Raw genomic sequence first — 26578 nt, forward strand, 5'->3', positions numbered from 1 at the left:
CTCTAACCAATCACTCAGCAAAGCCTTGTGAACTGTGACAAAAAGGAGAACTCTTTTATTGCATCAGCTTGTAGATGCTTTGACTGATGACTTTTTGTTGTGTGATCCATGATATGTTGTCATGTTTTAGAATTGTGTGTTTTTTCTCTGTAACTTTGCTGGAATGTGCTGCTGCTGATCTTGGCCAGGAAACTCTTGGAAAGAGATTCTTAATCTCAATGAGGTAAAATGTAAATAACATAAATAAATAAATCAAATAATTTTGTTATTTATTCTTGTTATTAAGTTGTAATTTACTTCCCCTTTTATTTCCTCTAACTGAGTTTTTTTATTATTATTTTTTTAATCATTTATCATTATTTCTAAAATGTTTTAGGTGGTTTATGTCTGTAGGATGTTAAATGTTAAATGTTCAAAAATTAATTAAAAAAATATTGAAGGAAAAGTACATAAAGAAAATTAGTCAGCCTTTAAATTAAGTTCAAATAAAATCCTTGTTTTAGTAACTCCCTATAGGAACCTGTGCTCATTCACTTTCAGTTAACAGATTTTGATTGTAAAACATAAACAGTAATTTTTTTTTGGCTTTTTACTGTTGTATTTATTATTCATTATGTGATATAAAAACTGAGAAGAACTTGTATTGGATGCATAAAAAAAAGCTGTTGAATCCATACAGACCTCTGGTTGCAGGCAGTCGAGAGACAGGTTCTTGCTGAAGATGATGGCTGGGGCAGCAGTAACCCGCACAGAGAAGTCCGTCAGGATCGGTGTCAGGATGGCTCTTCGCTCCTGGTGCCGTCTGATACTGAGCAGAGAAATGTGTACAATAAGATAAATCTCAGAAAATGTAACACATTCAAAATAACACAGTCAAAAACTCTGCTGAATTTGTGTGTTCTTTTTTCAAACCAGCATGATTTACAGCTGAACTAAAACAAAGAGACCCCTAAATTGTCTCTCACATTCCAGACTTGTGTAATATTCCTATGAGAAGCTTTTTGAGTTTTCTTTCTCAATGACATTCGAGAAGGATCTTTAATAAGGTTATGCAGACAGACTGAAACTTTATTTGACAAGTCTCAATTGCGGACACACCATAATCGTATACACAGGTTAAAATAGAAACCTCTCACATCAACTCTCTCAAGTTCACTAATGTTCATTCCCACAATCAAGTCATATTTGTGGGAACATTTGTTATCGCTAAAACAAATATACAAGTGGGCTTTACAAGGTGGTGTAAATTGCCACATCTGCTGCTATTAAAACAATCAAATGGTACAGCTTCCAATATTTACAGTTGGCCGGGATTATAAAGGCCTGGTTTCTTGGTGGCCTAGAGAACAGTGCTTAGCTAGAACCAATATCATATTCACTGCTGCTACACAAATGTGCATTACCAGTGCCCTTAAGGGATTATTTTCTGACACATTTCTCTGCTTAGAGAGTTTAAGGAGGCCTAATTTGGAGGTGAAATGATCTGTGAGGCCAATTGGTGTTGGCTAATCTCCCCTCAGACAGGGATTGAAACAATGAGTGTCTCGTTGCTGGGGACAGGTGCTATCATTCACCAGTACGGAGGCCTGAGGCTCGGTTTACCAGCAGTAATACGGCTCCTCTGACCAGGGCTGGAGAACTGAGTGTGTGTGTGTGTGGGTGGGTGTGTGTGTGTGGGGTACAAAGCACAGTAGATGGAAAGATTGGCTCTGTTTTCATACAAAGCTACTCAGTGGAAAGAGGTAAGTCGATTAATCCACTACCTGGAGGGAAGCTGGGGAGAGTTTACAACTTCATGAAACATCATCTGCATACACAAAGTGACGAGCAAATATCCTGCTCTGGTGTCCATATGCTGGATTAGATGTTTGGGGGGGTATTAAGGTAGAAACTTGGATGTAGTCTGTGTCTGCATGACTACTGAGGTGGTGTATTGCAGGAGGTGATTCAGTTATGATGTGTGGCTGATGATGGTGCACACTCTCCAGCACACAGCAGGAAAACAAAGTCCACAATCAAACACTGTCTCCAGTGGTGCTCTCTGGAGGAGGAGGCAACCACAGCTACACTGAGTCATTGTTTTGAAGCCATCTTCAACTTTCTCAGCACAAGCATACAGAAAATGACTCACTTACTCGACTGAGTAATGCAGATAATACCTTTGGATTATCACATGATTGATCACTGAAACACTGTCTTAGAGAAAAGTCACTTTCAGTGATCCTGTGAGTAAATCAGAGACTGTCGAGTTCTCTGTAAGGTCATGCTGTAGTCGAGGACAGGAAGCCAAGCCTGGAGCAATAATATGTCCAAAGAAAGTTGAGTCCACTCGAAAGGCATTTAACACTTCTTAACCCTAACGTGTGAGCCCAGAGTCTCACCTCATTGCCCGGTCAGATAATTAGGCTCGTGTTTTCATCGAAAGTGAGACAAATTTAGAGTACAATGAATCAGAATGAGCACATTCAGTCTCAGTTTCCCCTCACAAACTTCAAATAACTGCACTTAACAGCACTAAAGCTAGGCTGTACAGTGGTGTGAATTTTACCATGTGATTTAGCTCATTTATTTAATTTAAGAAAGTAAAACCCAAACAATCATGTGTATGCAATCAGAAAGCTACTTTGTTACAGCACAATTTGCAGACACAATACAAATGTGCTTCACTGCATGCAGCGCACTGATCAGCTGTTCAGGTCTGCAGGCTTTGAGAGAGACAAAATACACTAAACTGAGGACCATGATATGCTGTTGACTGTGGACACAAGAGGACACCTTTATGATCTGAAGTCAGAGAGGAGGAACAAAGAAAGATTTGAGATATTTCCATGGTAGGTGTGGGACAGGAGAGATCCCGTTACTTGGGGGTGCATGCATATACTGTAACCTGTGAGCCTTTGCCCACGAACACAGGGAGCTACTGCTTTATAAGTGGGACTTGGTACTTCAGGATTAAAAGAATATGTTTACCTTATGAAGATACTGTACACCATGTGTTAGCTGCTGAAGAGGAAGCCTGAACTCTGCAGCCATTAGTGTGTCAGCCTGATAATGTTGCATACTTGTTGCTTGATATCAAACTTCAGAATGTGTTTGTGTACCATGCAAAAGTCAAGCTGACTCATGCATCATACACTCAGTGTGCTGCAGGAACAGGTTTGTGTTTCATTCACAATTCTTTATATTTTGTACTTAAACCTGTTCATGTAGTATGGTACTTATTACTTTCTAATTCTTCCATTGCAGATAGCCACCATCAAAAAGGGGTATTCCGTACAGCTTGAAAGATGTGATTGATGTCATCCATAATGTCAAGAGAGATGCTAACCTGGGATTAGAAAACACTGATGCAATGAAGATAAAGATGCTTCTGAAGTGGACTTATCAATGCATTTTTAAGACACAAAGAAGTACTCACTGACAACATCTGGAAAGTGGGGAAATAAAGCACCCTTTAGTTTCTAGATTTGGGTTTTACAGGGTCAATTGGAAAATGTACAGAGGGGGGTAACAGGAAATGAGTGAAGAGAGGGGAATGACATGTAACAGTCTCAAACTCTCTCTCTATCTCTGTCTGTGTCGATGTGTGTGCCTTTCAGTGAAAAAACACATGCTCATGATGAGTATTCTGTGTGAGTCTGTTACTGAAGGTTTATGTGTCTCAGCTAGCCTCACTCTAAGCTTTATTAATCTGAGCATACTCCGTGGAAATCAGGCTGTGATTCTGTGATTTTTGGGCTTTTCTCACTCTCCAGAAAAAAATGGATATGTGGCCCAGCAGTCCGTTACACTGGGCTTGTTTTAGCTCCTGAGTCTATAAAACATAACAGGGTTTGTAATTATGACTGTGCTCAGAGAGGCTCTATGATAGGGAGCTAGCTCAATAACTACAAGCTGCTCCCACATCAAGACTGATCAGATACATTCTGGGACGTTTAAAGCAGTTCACACACACAGAGCACCTATTAGGGGTGTAAACTATCATCTCTCTAAATTGTTTTGAGCGGACCAGTTTGTCAACAAAGTGTTTGTGTTGAGAACAGTTCATAATAATTAAAACAAATGTTCTAGATGATAAACTGAGGAGTCTGATAACAGCATATATAGGGACAGTACAGGATGCAACTTCACTCTGTTGTTTGAATGGTTACTCGTGCACAGAGGATGCACATAGGTTTGTCTTAAAAATGCATCAAAAATGACAACATTACCATCTTAGTTTGACTATATGTAGCGTTTTGTATGCTGTATGATTAATAAACTGATCATGTGATCATGTGATTCATAAACCCTCAGTCTTTGCATGCAAGACCATAATTTTCCTCAGACCTGCTGGCCATGTTCCACTCCAGCGCCGGGTTCTGGGAGCTCCTCTCACTCTCAGCTGACACACCTCCTTTGTTTCCCTCCTTCTCTGGCTTTAGCTGCTCCCAGTGAGTAGTTCCAATGTTGATGGACTGTAGGTCGACCTGATACTGACGGTCCTCCACTTCTGAACCTGGGTCACGTAAGATACCCAGATTCATAGCTCGTCTAGAGGGAAGAGGAAGAGAGAAATAGTTGAGTCACTTCAGAAATCAAGAGTCACGTTCAGAAAGCAGGTGTTTCACTCCTACTGATTGTGGTGATGGTGTTGTTGTTGGTGTAGGGGTTCACATTAAGTGGGGCTGTACTTCATTGTCTCAAGGAGTAGATAAAGCATGCCCTAGCAGAAACCCCTAAACTGACTTCTGTCTTCACTCCGGACCTGAGGGGTTTAGCAGTCTGAGTTTGCAGGGTGCTTTATGACTAAAGCAAAGTTGCAATACTTATACATCCAGGCCTGAGATAAATGAGTCCAGCAGGGCTCATGTGAAACTTTTGCTTTCATGATTTCTATTTTATGTCTTCTGATGTGCAATCATTACTTTCCTTCTTGGTTGTATTGCACAGTAGTCTGAAGACTGTTGCTCTCCAACAGAGATGGGAACAAGTCAAAATTGTATAAAGACACCCAAATAACACAACTTGCATTTTGTCATGTTTCACTCAATGTCACACTAAGTGAACTGCGTGTTGATGAGGTTTGTCAAAGACGGTCCAAAACTGCAGCAACCAGCACACTGTTAAATCAGCATGATGAGTAGGTTTGTATCTAACAGATGTTGATCTCATCTGTCCAAAAGAAAGCTCATTACATTTTCTATTTTCAAGTTTTTATTTCAAGTTTAGCTACTATTTTTGTCGATAATTTTAACTACAATGGGTAAAATGTAGTATTTTTAGATAACTTTAAAAAAAAAAAAAAAAACCACATTCTGGAAGACATCTCACGACCATTTGTGTTTCGCGACCCATACTTTGGGAACCTCTGCACTACAGACTATTCACAACATAACACATGGGTATGCAGCGAGGGGAGATTGTTCACTTATTCAACACAGTTATACTTTGGCACACAGGTACAGTCTATATGTGGGGAACACTTCCGCAACAGTAGTAGGTGATGGACGCTACTCGCCATGGTGTCATCTGTGGACAGTGACTGCTTGCACAACAAAGGGTTACACATCACAGAGGGGAATGGCATCCAGCGTAATGCTAATGAGCCAAGCTTAGAAAATAAAAAGATTGTGCACAAGTCCATGTCTAGTTTCAAGTTGTTTGCTTGTGTTGTCTATTTGTTGTGTGCATCTGTTGCTCAGTCTATACGTTGCTTCATTTGAACTGTATACTGCTAGTTTAATGACTGATAGTCGCTGTCTGATGCAAATGTGTACAGCACTGTTAAATGTTGTCCTATTGTGTCTGGATGTGTCTTCCTGAACATTTCCTTGTTGCTGCTTCCTGATCGTCTTACTCCGTGTATTGTATGTCCAAAGACTGTCATGGCATCTCCTTATGTAGCTTTTAGTCATTTTAATCGTATGGTGCTATTTGTACTTTTCTTTTTTTCTTTTCTTTTTTTGTTTTTGTTTTTTGGTTTCTCCTCTCCCTTCTTATTTTCATTTTATGTTACTTTATTACTTTTTTTTGTTTAATCTTGATCTTTTTAGGGAGCCTTTTTAACATCTGGCAAGGGATTGCAGATGTAAACTGGCCTTTTGGCTAATTCTGGCATATTTACAGAAGTGTTAATTAATATGCATGGTCCTTTTGAATGAAGAAATAAATAAATAAAAGTCACAACTCGAGTTCAAGTCTCAAACTTGAAACCCTAACTCTGCCTCTGTTTGTACTTCTGTCTGTAAAAATACATGACCTGTTTGGTAAACACAAACCGTAAAATGGTAGAAAGATGAAGAGATTTGTCAGGACTTGGTAGAGCTGCCTCTGTTCTTAAATTGTAAAAGCAAAGTGAGCAAACTTAGTCCCATCGGAGCCAAGAGAGCATGATGTCATCTCTTCTGACTTTGGGAGACAATATCCTGACAAATTCACAAGGAGAAGGAATAATCAAAATTCACCATCTGCACATGACATCAGGGCTTTCACTTCGTTATGATATGTTTATTTGTGCTGGTACATTCCAATGAGAGCTTAAATGGTATGAATAAGGGCTTAAAATGGCTGCAGATGTGGCAGCGGCATGAGTAGTTTTATTTGTTTTCGGCAATGTCAATGGTAATTTTCATATAGCTTTCCCGCCCTTAGCTACACTGGGAAGGCCTCGACTAGAGCGTGATGTTATGACAATAAGCAACAAGTACAAATGCAATGGAAATGGGAGATCAGAGGTGTATAACTGGATTTAGTTGGATTTGTTGACATACAAATAAGTGAAAAAAGATCCTTAATCAACATTTGGAACCACATTTATCAACAGAGTATAACATAAATCAAACAAAGAGCCCTGTAAGATTTGGGTGGGATGTGTCAGTCTAGATTCATTAGGACTATGGTAACACTACCTCCATCACCCTCCCCAACCCCAAACTGTATTTTTCACATTAAACAAACCACAGTTGCCTCATGCACTTTCCAAATTATCTCTTAACTTCAGCTTATTTAGGAGACTCTCTTACTCACAATCAGCATTACATGGAAGCTTGCAGCCAAGTCTCTGCATTGCTGAGCTGCAGGGTCATCTCCAATGACATAAATAAATATGATAAACATTTGTCTTGGTCCTGCAGCCAGTGGAAACTAGTGTGATTTAATATCAAAAGACAAATTTCAGCCAATCGCAGGAAACAAGAGACCTTCATTTCTGACAAATGAGGAGAGGAGGAATTTTGGAAGTTCCCCTTGGGTGCAATAATAATTGAAGCCAGATTTCCTTGTTGTACATGTGGGGAGAAAACAGAGGCGGTTTGACATATTTGATTGGTCATGTGAAGACCACACTGCTTGGCCAAGAGGAATCAGAGAGTGCCTTGGGAAAGCACAGCACCCACTCTGCCCACCATACACAGTGAAGAACTAAAAACATACAAAGCAAGGCAGGTGGAACGCACCCTTCTGCGCAGTCTCACATGTCATCATCTGACATCTGCCTGCCACTGCCATGTGGACAATGTGAAAGACATTAAAATAACATGTCAGAAATGACAGGCTTTTGCAGATGGGGGAAGAGAGCCGCTTTCTCATCATAACTGAAACATGAGGGCTCAATCCCACATCATGATGACTTCAAGTAACAGCCTCTATCCAACACAAGCCCTAACATAAGGACTAAAACACAGGACTTTGAGAGAGCGATACAGTGCTACCTTCATGATTGAGAAAAAGAAGATAAAAGGACAAAGGGACATTACATACGTTCAATGAATTCTCTGTTTAGGGTTCTTTTGAGTCTATGCAATTGTTTTGCATTATTGAAAGAGGAGTAGGATGGCTTGGAGGTAGCATGTAGCTGATTTTGCAAAGTGATTTAAAGAAGCATTAGGATTAAAGAAGGAACATGCATAACACACAAGATAACACACATTGGCTAATGCACATCCAACACTGATTCATACCAAATGAACTCATGCAGATCCACAGTGCCACAGCCCATGAAAGCATTAGGTGCAACAAGTCTGCTGCTGCACACAATTTTGCAATAACATCCAACAGAAAATGTAGAGGTTGCATGAGATGAGAGGATGAAGTCTAAGAAGAAATGGAAATACACTTAAAGAATATATAAGGCACAGAAGCACACTGAACCAAACCAAAGGGTAAATAAAAAGGGGCCTGCTGAAAATGAGCAAAGGAGTTCTATTTAGAGAGCCTGATTACCATGCTAACGTTTTGAAGGCCAAGCATGGTTCAAGGATGTAAAAAAAAACCACAGTGGGGTCTGGTTGAGGCTCAGGGCCCGATGGTAGCAGTGCAGAGGCAATGGGCTGTGTTACAGCCTCTTTCAGAGGGGATCCTGTGGGGCAGGGTGTACCATGGCCCATGGATTTAAATGACCTCCCACCTTCCTCTCTAAAATTCCATCCATTCCCCCCATCTCTATTCTCTGCCCCTGGCCAGTGGGGCAGGAAGCACCGGTGTAATACCAAGCTCTGCTGGCTTCTGGATCTCGTCACTCTGAAACCAGCAACTTGAGCTCACAAACCCCGACCTCTTTTTCACTCCACTTTCCCAACAATCACATGAAATTCATGTCTGCTTACACATTCAGCAGAGGCAAGAGTCTATGTGAATGTTTGTATGCATGTGTGCATGTGTTAAGAGTGAAGGGGCCCTCTACTTCTGCTCTGCTTGCAGGTTTATAGAGTTTAAATTTGCATGTGATATCAGGCTTAATTTGGCCAAGTCGTTAAGTGCGTAAAAAAACAGACCCCGACTACTGTATATTTGAAATTAAGTGTTCACTTTGTGGAACACTAATGGTGGATTTCTCAGTGTGTCGTTTCATAATTGGTAAGGTCTCTACCACATTGTTAGAGTCATATCTTAAGTTCAAAGAACAGTACATCTCATCCTTACAGTTTCAAAAAGAAAGTGCTCAGTGCAGCTTTTATGTTCTACCCCAAAGGATCCAAATTGTATAAGCTCAACAAAACCAGCCTCCAGAAACTCCACAATCATATCTAGGTATTTTGAAAAGGCCGAAGCTGCAGAGTCTCTCCTCAGTGTGCTTTCTATGACTCCCAGTGGCTACAAGCTAAAACCCTAAGGGGTCTGTGTGTGTGACGAAGGGAAATTCATAAACATTATGATTCATGAAACTTGCAATTACTTAGTAAGTTAAGCACCCTTGCATATGGTGGTCCACTCTGAATTGCCAGCCCTCCTGCTCTATGGATTTATGACCCCAGTCAAGTCCAATTGCAGTTAATTTGCATCTACCAATTATAGTAATTAAGGCTCTGAACTAGAACACTGAGCAGCCCTCGGGGTGAGATGGGAAAATAATGTTGTGGAAGATGGCGACTCAGCAAAATAAAAAACAAGTCACTCAGGGATCTTTATACCAAGTTAAAGATGATTACTCGTGAATGGATATGTCACTGTGGTTATTCTCAGCAATTCCCATTTCTTTACTTTTGTTTTCAGCATTAAATATATTAAACATAATTTGCTGCTTTGAGCTGACAAATTCCCATCACACAAACTTGATGATGTTTTCTTCTGTAGCCCATCATTACTCATCCCCACTCCTGCCCCCAACAGAAGCCTGTTATTCATTAGGCTGATTGCACTTTAAAGACACTCACACACAACTCATTATATCATATTCACACAAGATCTTAGAGGGAAACTATTAGCTCTGTATATAATACCAGCATCTCAAGCTCATACCGCCCTCACTGCAGCAGTGCTCTGTGAGGAATGTAGATGAAGTCATACTGAAGAAGACTCTCAGCTCGACACGATGTAAACCTAAATGCAGCACTTTCAACATACAGTATTTGAATTAAAGGACTTCTTGATCTCCCGTGCAGTTTCGCTGTAATAAACACAGTCTAACACTGGCTAACATGTGCTCACCATGATGTCCTGTTGAAGATGTCAGTGTGGCTGATGTAATTTATTGGCTCATCGTGAACTAATTTGAAGTCTGAATCTAACATTAAAGCTCCATGTTGGAAAAAAAGACAACACAAGTAAACAGCATATATTTGATTTGGCTTTGGCTGTTGTGTATTTTGCACACACACATCAGCGACTATAGAAATAAACCTAATTATCTTTTTAGCATCCCATATGTAACTGCAATGCTTGGTACAATCCATTAGTGTACACCGATTCATACATGAACACATTCAAACTACAAGTTTGAGAGTGAACCTGAGAGCGACTGTCCTCCTCCTCTCCTCATCCATGTTGTCTTTATGGTCCTCTGAAAATCTCTGACCTGTTGACTCCAGGCCTGACTCCCCTCATCATGACGGTTTGTTGTTGTAGTTAGGTGAAATACTATCTGGTGATAACACAGAGTGTTTTATTCTGAAAATGAACCGGATGTTTTAATTTTGTTTTGGTGCCTGACTTCCTGTCCCGCTCTATCTGCTCTGTTGAGATTGATACGTCGTGCTCTGGCATCAGGCAGAGTCTTGCGTATATGATCTGGGGGGCTCTGACCTGCTGGATCAGAGATGGAGCCGGAACGCAACGGAGCGGATCCAGTGGAAGATAAAACACTGACTAGAGCAGAGACTTATCAGATCTGGTGCCGTGACGGACCGGACACAGATCAGGTGGAATTTGGCCGTAAGCCTCCAACAGTCGTTGGTGTGCTAGTTGGCCTAGTTCCTGGCTAACAACTCTTCCCCAGTCTGGTCAGAACAGAAGAAGTCTTTCGAAGGAGAGGTGAAACATCTTCAAGAAGTCCAGTTACCTTTTCAGATCAAGCTTTGAATAAGTTACTGGCTTTTAAAGGTAGAAATATATCACTGGAATCCTCTACATCAGGTAGTTCTGCGATGAAATACTGAAAAGTCACAGAGAATTGTCATTTGTGAAAAGACAGTGGTAGCTACAGTTGAAAATGGTTATAAGAGTCATCTTTGTGTCTCTGTTTTACTCTCACACAAACAATGAGAATTAATAACACTGGTATTGGGGAAACTTCTTCCTCAAAGAAAAGATTTGATATGTTTGATGCCAAACACGTCAGGCAGAGCTTCAGCAGTGGCTTTCTGAAGATGAGGTGTGAGGAGAATGCCTCACTGACTTCCTCAGACTTCAGATTGAGACCAGATTTGTGTCCCCACCACGCAATTTCGCAGTGACGTCATCAAACCACTGTTTTAATTTAACGGTCCTATCTTTAATTAATCACAAAACACATGCATGGAGTAGATTATTCATAAGTGGCTGCAGTTGGGAACATGACAGGAGTAACTCAAGATCTGGCTTGTCCTAGCGCACAGACAGTTTCACTACGTTTGAGTACAACAGATGATTTCCTCTGAGCTACCTTTAAAGGAAAATGACACTTCTCTCTGGAGGAAGACTCACAATGTAAAGAGCAAATTTTCATAGCAAAGCTCAGAAGCGTTAAAGCACAAACAAACATACAGACTAACACAAACAGCTAGAAGAGAGTTTGGATCCCTGGTACGGCCCGAGACCACAGAGACTACACCAGCTCTCTATATCAGCAAGGAGAAACAGAATAGAGTAATTACAATAATCTGGAGCACACATGCTTCCTACTCCAGCTAATTCTTCCTCCTCTGCAGAGCTGGTGTTTATAATTCTGAAGCGGATCTTGCATTTATCCAAACCGCTGGTGTATTTATACAAAGTGACATTTCTATATGCACCATTTTCTTCTCTTCACCGTTCTAACTAAGGGAGTCTCACAGGGGGAGAGAAGAGCTGGAATCACCTTATTATACCAATGACCCCGTTTATTATGGAGGCAGAGAGGGAGGAAGAATAGAAGATTGGTACTAAATGGAATAGGTAGGACACAAGGAAAAGAGTGAGAATAAAAATGAGGGTAAAAGTGAGAGAACGGGAGAGGAAGTTATGAAGGAAAGAAAATAAAAAGCAAAGACAGGAAGCAGGAATGGTGGAAGGAAGAAAGAATGTAAAAATGAGTGCAAGTATGAAATGAAGAAAGGGCAGAAGCAAGTAAGGAAAGAGGGATAACAGGATGTAATAAAATAAAACAAAAGTGATGTTCCGCCTGTTTTCTTGACACTTGTCCATGTGGGTGTAAAAAAAAAATCTGCATGATTGCTTCACATTTATGTTTGTTGTTCTCATAAACCTTCAGCTAATGTAACATGAAACGCCCTAACACACACACACACACACACACACACACACACACACACACACACACACACACACACACACACACACACACACACACACACACACACACACACACACACACACACACACACAATGCAAAGTTTCTATCTCACAATGAACATATCTCACAGCCAGTTGTGTATCTAACATCCTAAATACGTTGTGGGGAGCAAAACTACAATTATGATTTAAGATAGTCTCAAACAACAAAACAAAATTCATTCATAATAATCCCAGAGGAATGATTCTTGTGTTCAGAAGGACGGGCATGAAAGTATAAATATGGCAGTGAACCAGACGTGTGGGTGGAGAGGAGCTAATTAAACACATATGTTAGAGTTGATCATCCTGCATTCATAAAATTAGCTCTTTGGCATTTAGCAGGACCGAGTAAAAAAGAGTGGTACAGACTGGTAGGAAGAAAACAGTTCTTAGCCCACTTTGGTGCAAGCTTATGGTTCTTTTAAGTCTGGTTGGGCCTCCTGGGGTTGTAATGTGTCTCTTATTACACAAGCATTAGGCAATTATGCCACTGATTTCACATTGGCTTCCCAGAGCCACAAAAGAGCTTGTGGCTTCACACATGGACGTTTGAAGGCATCTGCACATTCCTTCTTACTTGAGGTTAACTTCTTTCTCTCTTTTGTACTTGTACTCCATCCTCAAATTGCTTCTGCTTTGGTCTGATAGGCTACTGTGTAGCTTACTGATAAATGCATGTTGGCAGAGAAACTGCTGACCACACACACACATATACACTCACACACACAACACACACACACACACACACACACACATATATACACACACACACACACACACACACACACACACACACACACACACACACACACACACACACACACACACACACAATTTACTATTAAACAAAAAAAAATAAGACTAGGATATGGATTAGCTTGCATTGATGGGGCAAAGATTAAGATGACAAAGACAAAGTATCGAAAGGCTGCCGCAAATGTCGCTCGCACCGTCTCACAAGTGATACAGCAGCCCAGAGGTTCTATGCATATCATGAGATATTAACAGAATGTAAAGCCCATAACTAACCCATAAAACATCACTTTCCATTTGTAGTTTCCAAATAGAAACACTGACTATCCTTTGACAGTCCACCTGGCCTCAGCTACTGAAGTGGGACCGGCCAGTCAGAGTCGACATGACAGTACAATGACATTTCAGGATGCCAGAATATCAACATGTCATGAGCAGGGAGAGAGGAAACTAAAACACAGAGCACATGCACTCACACACACTCACACACACACAGACCAGACTCTGTCAGGGTAACACTGGTAGAATGTGTGTATCTCATGCTACAATAGAGCACAAGGCTTCCAAGGTTGGCTGGTATGAGTGTATTCTTAGAACCCTTATATCCTGCTCCAGGATGAAGAAGTCACACTAACAGACACACACACACACACACACAGGCACATTGATTGAACATGAAGCCGTCCGACCAGGTGGTCAACCTCTGGATCAGGCCCTTTCATGAGTGCTGGACAGCTGAGGGATGATCCCTGCTGCCTCTGTCAGCACGCGTCTCGACCTGAGTGACAGCAGAATGACAAAACACGAGTGGTTTCCGGGAAGCTCTGAATTAAGGCCTGTCACCTTGGCTGCCACCGAGCAAGGAATGTGGAACTCCCAAACTTTGGCAGCAATGCTGAGTGAGATAATCAGGGGGGGAAGAAGGTGCAGAAGTTGAGAATCAGAACTGTGGGGTTTTTTGGCCAAAATTGAAAGCAAATATACACTACCAGTCAAAAGTTTGGAAACACCTTCTCATTCAAGGGTTTGTATTTATTTTAATTATTAAAGACATCAAAACTATGAAAGAACACATATGGAATTATTTAATGAACAAAAAAGTGTTAAACAAATCAGAATATGTTTTATATTTTAGATTCTGTAAAGTAGCCCCCTTTTCCCTTCATCACAGCTTTGCACACTCTTGGTATTCTCTCAGTCTGCTTCATGAAGTGGTCTCCTGGAATGGTTTCTAATTAACATGAGCCTTGTCAAGAGTTAATTTGTAGAATGACTTGCCTTCTTAATGTGTTTGAGACCATCAGTTGTGTTGTTCAGAGGTAGGGTTAGTACACAATGGATAGCCCTATTTGACTACTGTTGTAATCCAGATTATGGCAAACCCAGATTATTTCATTGTTTTGATGTCTTCAGTATTAATCTACAATGATGAAAATAATTAAAATAAATAAAAAACATTGAATAAGAAGGTGTGTCCAAACTTTTGACTGGTAGTGTACAAATGAGTGATGTTCTCCCCTGCAGGTGGAGCTAGAGAAACAGACAGTTATTGTAGGCCTCTCTTGGGAAAACTGCAGTGTCATTTCATTTATATTTATTCATGCATTAGTTGAGAAGTCTCAATTTATAAATAAATTGTCAGCCAGTCAACGGATGATCGTTCATTCAAGCTCAAGTTCTCCAACAAACTAAAAAGGTTTCTTAGTTTGGGAAACTTCAGCTTAAAGATTTCAGGGTTTTTTGCATGCATAGTTTATATTTTGAGCAAAGGAGCAATAATTGCATGCTACCATATTTTGGCAAACACTATATGTACAGCCTTTGTGACCTCAACAGGGAAGATTGAGGTATTCTCAAAATGGTAACCATTTGTCTTCTTGGTAGCAGATGTCAGCACAAAATGTGACAGATCTGTCTTAAAGTTATTGAGATATTTTCTGCTGGGCCAAAGTGTTGGACCAATGAACCCAAAAACTAACAGACTGACACTGGCATTACAGCAGCCCCTCAACTTAGTGCCAGAAAAGGGAGGCAAATTAAGTTGTGGTATAGTTGTTTGATTCCCCTGTGGTGAGTCCTAATACCCCATTCTCTCCCTCTTTTCCACTTCTCTGCATTCTACATCAAATCATATGCATAAAATGGCCTTAAAAATGTGGCAGCGGGGCCAAGGCTGGGGTTTTCTTCTTCCTAATCTCCCTAAACCTCTAACTGCAGGCTGAGGAATACAAGTGTTGTGGTGCAATCTTCTCACACTGCAGAGGGCCTGAGAATAACATCACAGAGGCCACAGATATTTATGGAATGAACCACAGGCTGTACACAGAAGTCAGCAGACACCACAACACAGCACAGAGGATGCTGTATACAGCTCTCTACTCATATGGAGCACAAGACACTGCTGGCTAAACACAAAGTGGAGAGCTGCGGTCAAAAGCTCTCCAATGACAGATAAGTAGCATTAGAGGGACAGAAAGTCAGATAAAGTATATTCAATATGAAATGTAAATATGTATCGGCACACACATTCAGCTACTTTATTTGGTGTATGAATTTAAACTGTAGGTATTTGTTGGTGGATTCTAATCTGTTGATAGGCCTCCTCAGGGAGTACAGCCTTATGAAGACCAATAGCCTCACACTCCGTGGTTGGCTTTGTCGGACGTAGCGGTCTGGTGTTCTGCGCCACAGGTTGAAGATATAACTTGCCGACATTCATCTTGTTTCCTCACAAAACTGTAGCTCCACTTTCACAAAGCTATCACCATCACTCTTCTACATGTGAAGGCAAATTCCAGCCCTGCGGGAAATCAGCTTGCACATCATACGATATGTAAGCTGTATTATAACGGAGGCAGAATAATCCATCTATCACGCTGGTTCCCACAGAAAAGGACGACAAATATCACTTCATCTGGAGAAAGAAAGGCTGACAGGGGAGAGAGTCAACCTCAAAGCCACAGAAGTATTCAGTGGCTGAGTCTTAACTTCCTGTTCAAATTACAACACCTTGTCTGAGGGCTGTTTCATCACCAGCCCGTCGTACGTGTCGGCTCTCTGCTTTAGCTATAAAGCGAAAGATAGATTCTGGGACCAGCCTTAATTAAGTGGGGTGTGTGATTTACTCCGGGCAGTTGCTGTCCCCATTTTTTAAACAATTTCATGTTGCATTAATCCCGAGTGTTACAAGATATGAAATATGCCCTCAGCGTTTACAAGCACCAGGTGTTTCATTTGCTAGACTGACAAAAAATAATGGTTATCCTGGCCGGCCGCTCAATCCTCTTTTCTCTGTGAAGGAGAGGGAGTGCATTACTTAACATCAATTGTACGAGATTAGAGAAGGGATGAAAACAAATGGAGTTAAATTATTTGATGTTGACCAAGGAAGGACTACTTATCATCTTAATTGGATGTCTTCTTCCTCAGCCTCCACAGCCCAGACAAAGTAAACCAGGAGTGAAGTCGATCTTCACAGTCACTGCTGATGCAATCTTTTGTACTTTTGGTCACTTCACGTTGTTTTAACAGACAGGTTTCCCCTTTGCTCCCCGAAAAAGCTTGTCATGATATCTGAACCAAGCGGCGATGTCCGGCCGGGAGAAATGAAAAAAGCCAATCTTTACAGCAGAAATAAACATGTTTACAGCCTGGTACAAGAAACGAGTGTAGTCTGGATAGCTCATTTCTTGATCGTCACACACTGTACGAGGGGATATTTTCATGACGCAGTCCTTTCGAAGATATTATGAGTTTTCCATTATGAGAGGCACAGCTGACTTGATTGACACTGTAGCTGTTGGCTAGGAGGCCCAAAGCCTGTCTCTTTACGTCACACTAGCTTGACAGAAGTTATGTTCAGTTCAACATTTCCGATTTGGCTCCCGCCGACAATTGACCTAGAAACAGTGCTTCAGAAACAGATGGGTGACGTCCCGGATACTACGTCCATTATTTATAGTCTATCATCTGAACACATGATTTTGCAAGTTCTCTCACACCAAGACAATCATGTTCCATCAAAAGCGGGAGCTCTGACAGTAAATGTTGAAGTTTTGGCCCCCCAGTGGTCAATAATGGTAATGCACAGAAGGAATCTGGTAACAGTGAGTAAACATATGAAAGACCTTTCGGTTTAAGAGTTTCACTTTGATGGTTTGGTTTGTTCCACAGTTCTACATCGATACAACAATCAAAAAACATTTCAACAAATTAAAAAATAATGAAATAACTAAAGAGAAGAAGAGTAGACCCTGTGATTATTTTCAAAGCCTGGCAGAGACAGAAATAGTCTGAGCGATCTTTGATTCAAAGACTCATTTCTGGCCGGGTAATCACCACAGACACCATTTTTCGCTCTCTTAAAATACTCCCCTGAAAGCTCACAGCCTCGTTGAAATGCTGGGAGAAAGACATTTTTGAGGTTTTAACTCATTACTAATTGCAACTCTGCAATAAAAGACGGCTTCATGGTTCTTGGTCCATCAAAAGCTTTCACTTAGCACTGCTCGTTATTTAGGCTGGTAGCTTAAAAATGATGAGATCATTCGCTTTATTTTACAGATATTAGCATTACTGCCATGTCTGGAGTTTATAATTAAACTGGCTCAGCAGCTGGGGAAATCTTTAAAGCAACTCATAAATCAGTGTGCATAAGCACAGGTCCTGGTTGTCATTGTGTGTGGCCTGAGCTGCTCTTCTCCCTCTGCTGCCGCTGCCGCTGCAAAGCCCAGCACTTTCTGCTGGTGTAAACAAACGAGGAAATGGGGCACTTGGCAGCCCACTAAAGTGAGTGATGAGGCAAGTGTACACTGAAGCTTCTAATGAACCATTTACTAGGAACACTGGGTTTTATGAAGAAAAGAAAGATGAGGAGGGAAACAAAAATGAGGGGCACCAGCTGAGTGCAAAACGACAGGCCCGCTTAGTTTCATGATATTAGTTTCATCTATTCATCTTCACTAACACCAAGCTGGAATTTAGAAACTACATAATTACATAAGAACTTTATTTTTTAATCTGCATTACGGTGAAAAGTGTAACGACAGATCCCAAAATTAAGAATTTACCACGATAGCAACTTCATATTTACACATCATGTATTTTAGACTATCTAGAGCAGGGGTTCCCAAACTTTTCAGCATGCAACCCCCAAAATATAACTTCCAAGACTCGCGACCCCCACTGTCCCGCAAAGTAATTTAATGTTGCTTCATTTAGCTGGTCTGCAGAAAATGTGCCTACCTACATGAGCATGTGGCTGTGTTTCCTGTGCCGTCATGATTAGTCTACTGCTACTGGTGCTTTTCATAAATAACTGTTCACTAATTCTAAACTTAGGAGTCATCTGGCAAAAAGAAAGGCAGAAATGATAACTAAAAACTCGCAACCCCCCAGGGGATCCTGACCCACACTTTGGGAACCCCTTATCTAGAGACTGCGGTAATTTGTCAGGAAGAAAGAGTTTAGTGTCCAAGATGTTGTTATGTAGACGACACAGTGATCTACATGCCTAATCATGTTGTTGTTGTTTTTTTATCTTTAAAACCCTAAAACCTGAGTTTTGCTACAGAAGTTAGCAGAAATTAGCAGCTTCACAAAGTTATCATTCTTTAAAGTCAGACAATTCTGAGCAGGTAAATAAGTTGTTGCAAGGTAGCAGCAGCACACCTCTCGTATCAGTGAAGCCCAGACTGCCACTGAAAGGATGTTACTAAGGGTAGGGTGTGCATGACGTGTTGTTTGGGAATTTTATTAGTAACAGGCAGGGGCCTGGCTTCAGCAGGCTGTGTTTATCTGAGGAGGGGAGATCCCCATCACAACCACTTATTAGGACATATATGTGGGCTTAGCCAGGCAGCCATTCAACAGCAATAAGGGGCTTGCTCACTGACCACAGTATGCTGGGACGGGACCAGTCTAACCAACACTGGAGCAACAGAAGGGAAAAGCGAGAGAGAAGGAAATAACAAATACACATGGAGACAAAATGACGATATTGGAGAAGGGTAAGAGGGGGCACGAAGGGAAATAATAAAAAACACAAAAAGACAGATACATTAAACACTAAAAATAAAGTGAGAGAGAGAGAGAGAGGAGCAGGAAAGAGTGAGGTAACAAGGGCGGAGAGAGTACAAAGATTAGGAATAGGAAGGACAGAGAGGGTAGGGTGCATTTGTTTGGCTGTTGATTTCACCTAAAATACACACCCCATCTTCATCCTCGTACATTTATTTTCCCACGGAAAAAGTTGTGGGATCACGGCTGAGACCTTACATAACACATCTACCTATCACTTGTTTCCATGCTTTACTCAGCATCCCTATAAAACATTTATAAGAGGGCTGTTTGTTAAATGCATGAATGACATTATTTAAGGTTTCATGAGATTAAATTGCCTTTATCAGTTTAGTATTTCACAAATCTGAACTAAAATTAACTGAGTCATTCAAGGCAATTCTATTAGTTCAGCCTGCAACACAACAATCCTAAAGCCTGATTTATACTTCTGCGTCGCCCCTACGCAGCAGGGGCTGACACGGACATGAGCACCACATACTTGTGCGTCAATGTATCTGTGAAGTGTAGCAATTCTCCGCCGAAACGCTTGAGGGCAGTGTGGTCTCGTCGGTCGCCTGCTTTCGGTCCCGCTACGATCTCTGTTTACTTTTCCATAGCGATTCAGAGCGCGTTATTCTACAGCTGATACATGTTGCTGTTTATCATGCAGACATGATTACAGGGAAGAATAGAGAGGAGGAGATGAAATACACGTCCGACGTGCGGCCAAACCATTTATTGATTAATTTTTGCTTTAGTGGGCAAAAGAAGGAAATTAGGCCACATCTAAGTGCCATTAAAAAGAGACGTAAATCTGGACATGCCACTTGAAGGCAAGTAAGTAAAGTTTGTTTATTTTTATAGCACCTTCCAAGAACAAGTGTCACAAAGTGTTTCAAAACAAAAGAAAGAGCTCTTCATTCAGGCGAGCACACAGGAAGTTTTCAACACAGATATCCAGAGAGGAGACAAGAAAACAGAGAGTGTGATTTTATAGAATAATATCTTTAGCTGTGCATGTTGAGAGCAGATTGGAGCTGAAAACAAAGAGAGAGGAATAGAGGAAGGCTTGAGGTCTGTCTAATTACTGCACCGTGGAGAAACTGCAGGGGATCTGCTCCCCCAGAGAAACAAAATCCAACATCACACGACTAAACGAAACAATCTTAATTGCTACCAAAAGAACTAGGTAGCCAATTTTAACTCTCTGAGACTTCCAGTCAACAGGTTTATTTTACCTCCGTGTACTCTAAATGATAAACACGACTCCATGTCAATGCTGAGGCTGAAAGGGAAGCTGTAAGAACTTGATCTGTGTCAGAACCAGCGATAGTCGAACAGTTTCACAGTATGCAATGTCAGGATGTTTACATATGCTTGCTATTTTAGCACTCACGCTCTCATTTCTCTGGGTGGCATTATAGTAAATCAGGGTTGAAGACATAGTCAGGCAATAATTTCATGTACAGTAGACAATAACAGCATGGTTGCTCAGATCAGTCATTCAATTATGGCAACGGATGTAATTAGTGGTGGGCTTTAAACAGAATTAAAACAAATGGCCATGGCACTCAGGCATATTTCTTTCTCCATTGGTTTTTACAACTGCAGATTCTCATTATCTCATTATCACTTGCTCTTGATGTGTGTGTGTGCGTGTGTGTGGGTAGCAGAACAGCAGAACTCAACACAGATAAAGCACATAACAGCACCTGGTAATGGTCTGTTATGTAAAGGTTATTGATGATATGGATCAGACGTGTGATCGGCTGCAGTTGGGTGGCAGATGTGAAAAGGAAAGCTGGTGAGGGTAATGCATGGTTGGGAACGGGAGAGTGAACACAGAGGGTGGTTAGACATAATTCCTGGGTTTCACTGTGGAAAGGGACATGGTGACTCTTGGCTTCTGTGTGGAGGTTAAGGGAGTGAGTGAATGTGGGTGCGTTTGTAAAGATGGCTGTGCCTCCTGTATCTCTGTGGGCATATCCTCAGTATGTGATTGTGTCCTTGATCATATGGGTGTAAGATAATGAGCTCATGTGTTTCTGAGTGCATGTGCGCCTCACTTTTTACATTAATGTGCTTGTGGTTTACGTCATGGTAGCGTGTTGCAAAAGGTTGTGCGAGGCAATCCTCTATAAGCAGATGTGGGCACCACAGCCATGGAGCCACCAATCCTCTAACTACCAGAGGCAAAGCACTTTGGGGCCAATATGGGATGAAATTGCATGGCTGGTCTGACTTCTTTCTGGGGTCGAAGTCTGAGAAAAACTCCCGTTTATTGCCCATGCCCACAAGATCATTATTTATCATCTGACATGATAACAACATTGGTAACAAGTTTACAAAATAAATATAGGCACAGTTTCCCTTGAAGAGAGTGAAAACATCCCAGTGTCTGTACAACCTTTACTGAAACAAAGATTGAGTTAAGTACTTTGGGTTGAGCTTTTTTCTCTGGGTGTTTTGAAAAGTAAATTTAAGACCTTTTTAATCTGGCTTTGAATTTGTGATTTATTTTTAGCGCTGGACTGCATTATAAAAAACATTATTTTAATAACATTTATTTATCTTGTTTATCTATTTATTTCTTGTATTTATTTGATATTTTTAACTTTATGATTTTTAATTTTGCTTTCAAACCTAATTAATTTTATTAATTTTATTGTATTGATTTTAGTTTTAAGTACTTTTTATGGTTAATGCTTTTATTATTTTACCCATTTCTGTTGTTTTCTGTCTCTCTGTTCTTTAGTGAAACACTTTGGGCTGCATGCTTAAAGGTGCTATATAAATAAAGTTGAGTTGAGTTGAACTATCGGGCTAAAAATACCCCGAAAAGTCCCTTCAAATCTGTAGCTATGGTTACTGATCACCACCATCTCTGCTGCACAACATCAAACACGTAAATGAAAGACAGCGAGTGATGAAGCTTGTTTACTCTAGAAGGAAGCTGGGAAGTTTTGGGCAAGTGTGCTTCATGCAATCTGCCTGCATGTGACACTACAGACAGTAACAACCTAAAGCCTAAAGTGATCTCTCTTCTCTTTACAACCACATCAGCATATTACTGCAGAGGATGAGAGAAAGTGTGTTATTATTTATTACCTACTAAATCAGAGTGGGGTTCCAAATCAACAGAAATAGCACTTTAAAGAGACTGAGAGATAAAGTTGATAACAAAGGCTTATCTTAGGTTTTAAAAGGAGAGCATTCTGTCATCTGCATTTTATTTACTCACCAAGATTGATAGGAAATTTGAAAAACCATGAGGGAAACTAATAACTGCAGGACACAAGTCAAGAGTAATATCTAATTCATAATCAGTATTATATGAAGTAACTCTCAGTAACTCTTCTGACTTTGTGATGTATTTCTGTACATTTATGCAGTGCTTTGAACTTTCTAATATAAACGTGGAATGTTATGTGCTTTGATTTTTATCATAGCTTGAATTATAATATGTGTTCAAGTTACTCAGCATCTGTTGAATATTATGGAATAGTCAGATTTCGTTTTTTATCTCAAACAGAGCGGAGTTGTAAGTATAATATTTATTTATATATCTATTTATTTCTATTTATTTATTTAATTCTAATTATTTATTATTGTATGTATTTATATTGATTTATTCTATTCATTTCTTTTTGATTGTTTACTTATTTATTTTTGATTCAATGACAGCTTCTTTTGCTCATGGTTGTTGTTTTTTTCATTTAAATGAATTAATATGAACCATATTAATAAACTTGGTCTCTTCTTGTCTTGACTGAGATAATAATAAATGTCTGGTTACAGTTCAGCCTGAACCGGCTGGCACACAGGACAAAAGTCTTTCTGTGTACCTGGCATCCTCAGCTCTTATGACATGTGTAGGCCAGCTTCATATCTGACAATTTACATAACTGTTTTCTCTAACTCACACACACTCACAGACACACTCACACACACTCACGGACACACACAGAGGCTGTGGGACTATGGTTTTGGGGCAGTTATGACACAATCCAGATTGTTTCAGCTGCCCATAGCAGGAAAACGTGTTTTCTGCAGAGCCATTTCCCTCAGAAGTCAAGATTTTCCCTGCCGAGCAGCTTTGATCCACATGGCACGGAGGGCTTATGTCAACAGTATTGTGTTTCAGCTGGAGGGCTTGGTAGACCCTTAGGTGTCACTCATTGCTCACTGTCATTGCTGGGGCAGCTAAAACACTATGTGGCGCTATCACCCACTGTACCATTAAACCTCCCAAAAGAGGGCAGGCATCATGCTGACACAGGGGTGACATGTTTCTATTTTTACACACAAGCCCTGAAACACACATTTACCCACACACAACTCTTGCCTCGGGTTTTATTGAGTGTGACTTATGGTCGGAACCACCTTCAGTGGATTTGCTATATTTGTGGTGGTCCATTACTACCAGTGGTATATTTTTTTAAAGCAGAATGTAATAAAGCTGCTTTACTGTAAGAAGATTTATTAACAGAAGAGGTGTCAGAGCCACAGTCAAAGTGTGGAGAACTGTGAGGTCGAGAAGAAACACTCCAATATTCCTTTTCCATTATAGACATCAGATGACATTTGTTTCTGTCAGCTATGTGATATCATTCTGTCAATTCAGCAAAGAGGTTGTAGTGAGAAAGAGTGCGTCTTACTGGTAGATGTCTTTTCGCAGCACAGTGCGGGTCAAAGGGTTATCCGCCTGAGGAGCCATGCTGACGGAGCCCAGCTTTAACACCAGGGTGTCTTCTTTTTTCACGTGAGGATCATCTTGATCATGCACAGAAAAGAAATCAAACACATCAAATAGTGTGAGACATGAAGTAGACATACACTCAAAACAGTCTTGTGCAAAAGGACTAAAGTTCTCCGTCGCAATGACTTATTTCTGACAATTTTATAATTGCTCTATTTGTTAATTATATTGATACAATAGAGAGAATGTCTGCTTTTACTTTCAGCCATGTAACTTAAGTGAATCCTGTGACATAAGTGTAGTATCCATATCCATGGAAGCCAAAAATGTTCACTGACTGTGAAACCAAAACATTTAAAGCTCCCTCTGCTGACTGGCTGCGGTATAGGTCGCAAACTCTTCTTCCTTAATGTTAACAGATGGAAAATGAGGCCAAACTTCAAAATTAAAACACATTATATACACACATGATCACTGCTGCCTTAAACGTTTAAAAATTACCTTCAACACAACCCTCTCCCATTGTTGTAAAGTTTGCAAAAGTGTGTTAAAAAGTGACAATCTTCTCTCACCTGGAGCTGTTTCTTTTTCTTTTGTTCTGGGGAAGAAGACCCTGATTACACTGGTGTTAATGTACATGAGTGGCAAACACCGAGAGGTCAACGTGTGGCTTCTCATTGGTTGACCAACTGATTTGCCGCGCTCTTTGTAGCGTCTCGGAACGGTAGTCTAAAAACACAAGTCAGAGTTATGAATTATGTGTTTTGTTTCGATAAAGAGAGAGAAAAAGAGAGTTATAGTTAATAAAATGAACACAGACAGACCCTTTTCCTTTACCTGAAACACTCCTGCTACAGTCGACAACAAAGGACAGGACAGCACCACATCAAAGGGCTGCGCTGTCAGCAGAATCTCTCTCAGGTACTGAGGGGAGCCGTCTGCCAGAGGATCAGTGTTGACCCGCTGACTGGCAGTTGTAGCCCCAGTGCGTGTGGGTCGCTCAGTCCGGGTGGTGAGTTTATGACGGACATTTTTGGTGACAGCCTGAGTGTAGGTGATCGAAAGGAAGCCATGCTGCTGATGAGAGCCCTCCAAGACTTTGGCTGCCGTCTGTCCGATCATAGGACAGTAAAAAGCAAACTGATGATGGGTTTCATGAAGCACAGAAAATGCTGACAAACACAGCTGCTTATTGTTATTCTGGTCAACTTGGTTGAATGAGAGTTAAGCATGAATTAAAGCAGAATAGTAGTAGCCACAGGGGGTAACATTATTTGGTTGAATGACTAGATCTAAATCTTTATGAAAAATGGGCCAGAAAAACACAACAATATTAAAGTTGATATAAATGATTTATAAAAGTTCTAAAACTGGGTTTTTTTGTTTTAAAAGCAAAACTTAAAATTTAAGTGTATTGCATTCACATGAGAAACAAAAATAAGCTCTGTATTTCTGAATGAATGAGAAACCTCGTGCCTCAGTTGCTCCAATTGTCTGATTGTCTCTTGAGTCACCAGGTAGCCAGCTTGAATGCATTTCAGCAACGTCCAGCAGATCAGAATGAGCCTTACGTCTAAACAACAGTAAAGTCCTCAGGTGCCATCGCAAAGTTGACAAACTTATAACAAAACCATCCATGTTACTTAAAGACACAAGTAGCTCCCAATGTCTTAAACCCTGAGCAAAATAAAACTGGATAAAACTGAACAACCAGGACGTATTACTTCCTTGTGTGGCCTTGAGGTGCTGCTGGGATTTTACGGTAGCAGTATCTTGTTAATTCAGAAAAATAGCGCAGATTTTTCTTTATTCTCATGTGAATACAGTACGCTTCCATTCCTTTACCTCTCCCCCCAAAAAATGTAAATAAAAAATCATACTATATTTCATACGCACTTTATAAAAGTAAAGATAAAGCACAGCTGAATAGACTAGCCATATAACATTTTAGGAGTTGTTTTGAACATACCTAATCATTAACTAGGACAGTATCATCAAATCATTTCTATTTAAAAGACATAAAAATTCTCTTAACGCAAATAATGCACCTGTGTTTGAGTCTAAATCATTTCTGATTTATCCCAAAAAGCTGAATCTCTTTGGTTTGTCTTGATTTTCATAGCAGATATATTGTTAAAATCACTGATTCGTCTTGGCATATTAAAACAAAAAAAAAGAAAAACTCAAACATTTGCATATTTGAAAGGAAGGCAGATCTGTTTAAGACATCCGAGCACAGCCTGCAAAAAACATCCAGCAACAGCGGGCTTAGCATCTGTGATTCAAAGAATTTATTGACTTTACAAATTTCCTCATAAAATCAGCACCCTCTAAGGGAAACTGCTGACACTAAATTTAAGAATATACAGTATGTACAAAAATGAGTAGCATAACTGTAAAAAGAGCTCCTTTGTCACAATAGATTAAAAAAAAATTGATTTAAGAAGAAGACACAGAAGCTATCAAAGCCACTGTTACTGGAGGTTTACCAAAGTCGACCACAAAGGAGAAAAGCTGGTTTCTTACAGGAGGGAAAAAGCCAGAGAAGTGGCTGAGAGTGTCTTGCTTGCTGACCGGACGAACCAACACAGTGCGTCTGTTCAGCTTGTCAGTGCAAGAGAGGACCACTCCTCCACAGCCGCCTGAGCTCCACACACCCTCCTCCGTACTGGAGGTGAAAAGACAGAGGGAAGGAAGGAGGAGAGAGGGAGGACATCGATGTAGGTAGGAAGAGGATAGGGGAGGAGGAGGGGAAAGTAATTACAAATAGAGGGGAGGAAGAAGACAGAAAAGAATGAAACCTTAGGATGTATTTCAAATTATTATAGAGTACTGATT

At 40.5% G+C, this 26578-nt stretch overlaps 1 protein-coding gene across 1 annotated transcript in view; it reads right to left on the bottom strand.

The window, feature by feature from the left end:
• Positions 1–26578, bottom strand: part of LOC117822768 (vacuolar protein sorting-associated protein 13B-like) — a 288297-nt gene that overhangs the window by 112855 nt on the left and 148864 nt on the right. The window contains 6 exon segments of the mRNA XM_034697674.1: positions 682–808; positions 4330–4533; positions 23700–23814; positions 24313–24469; positions 24578–24850; positions 26267–26408. Of these exon segments, the coding sequence (XP_034553565.1) occupies positions 682–808; positions 4330–4533; positions 23700–23814; positions 24313–24469; positions 24578–24850; positions 26267–26408 (1018 nt within the window).

The sequence above is a fragment of the Notolabrus celidotus genome, chromosome 12 (genome assembly GCF_009762535.1).
Source record: "Notolabrus celidotus isolate fNotCel1 chromosome 12, fNotCel1.pri, whole genome shotgun sequence".
Taxonomy (NCBI): domain Eukaryota; kingdom Metazoa; phylum Chordata; class Actinopteri; order Labriformes; family Labridae; genus Notolabrus; species Notolabrus celidotus.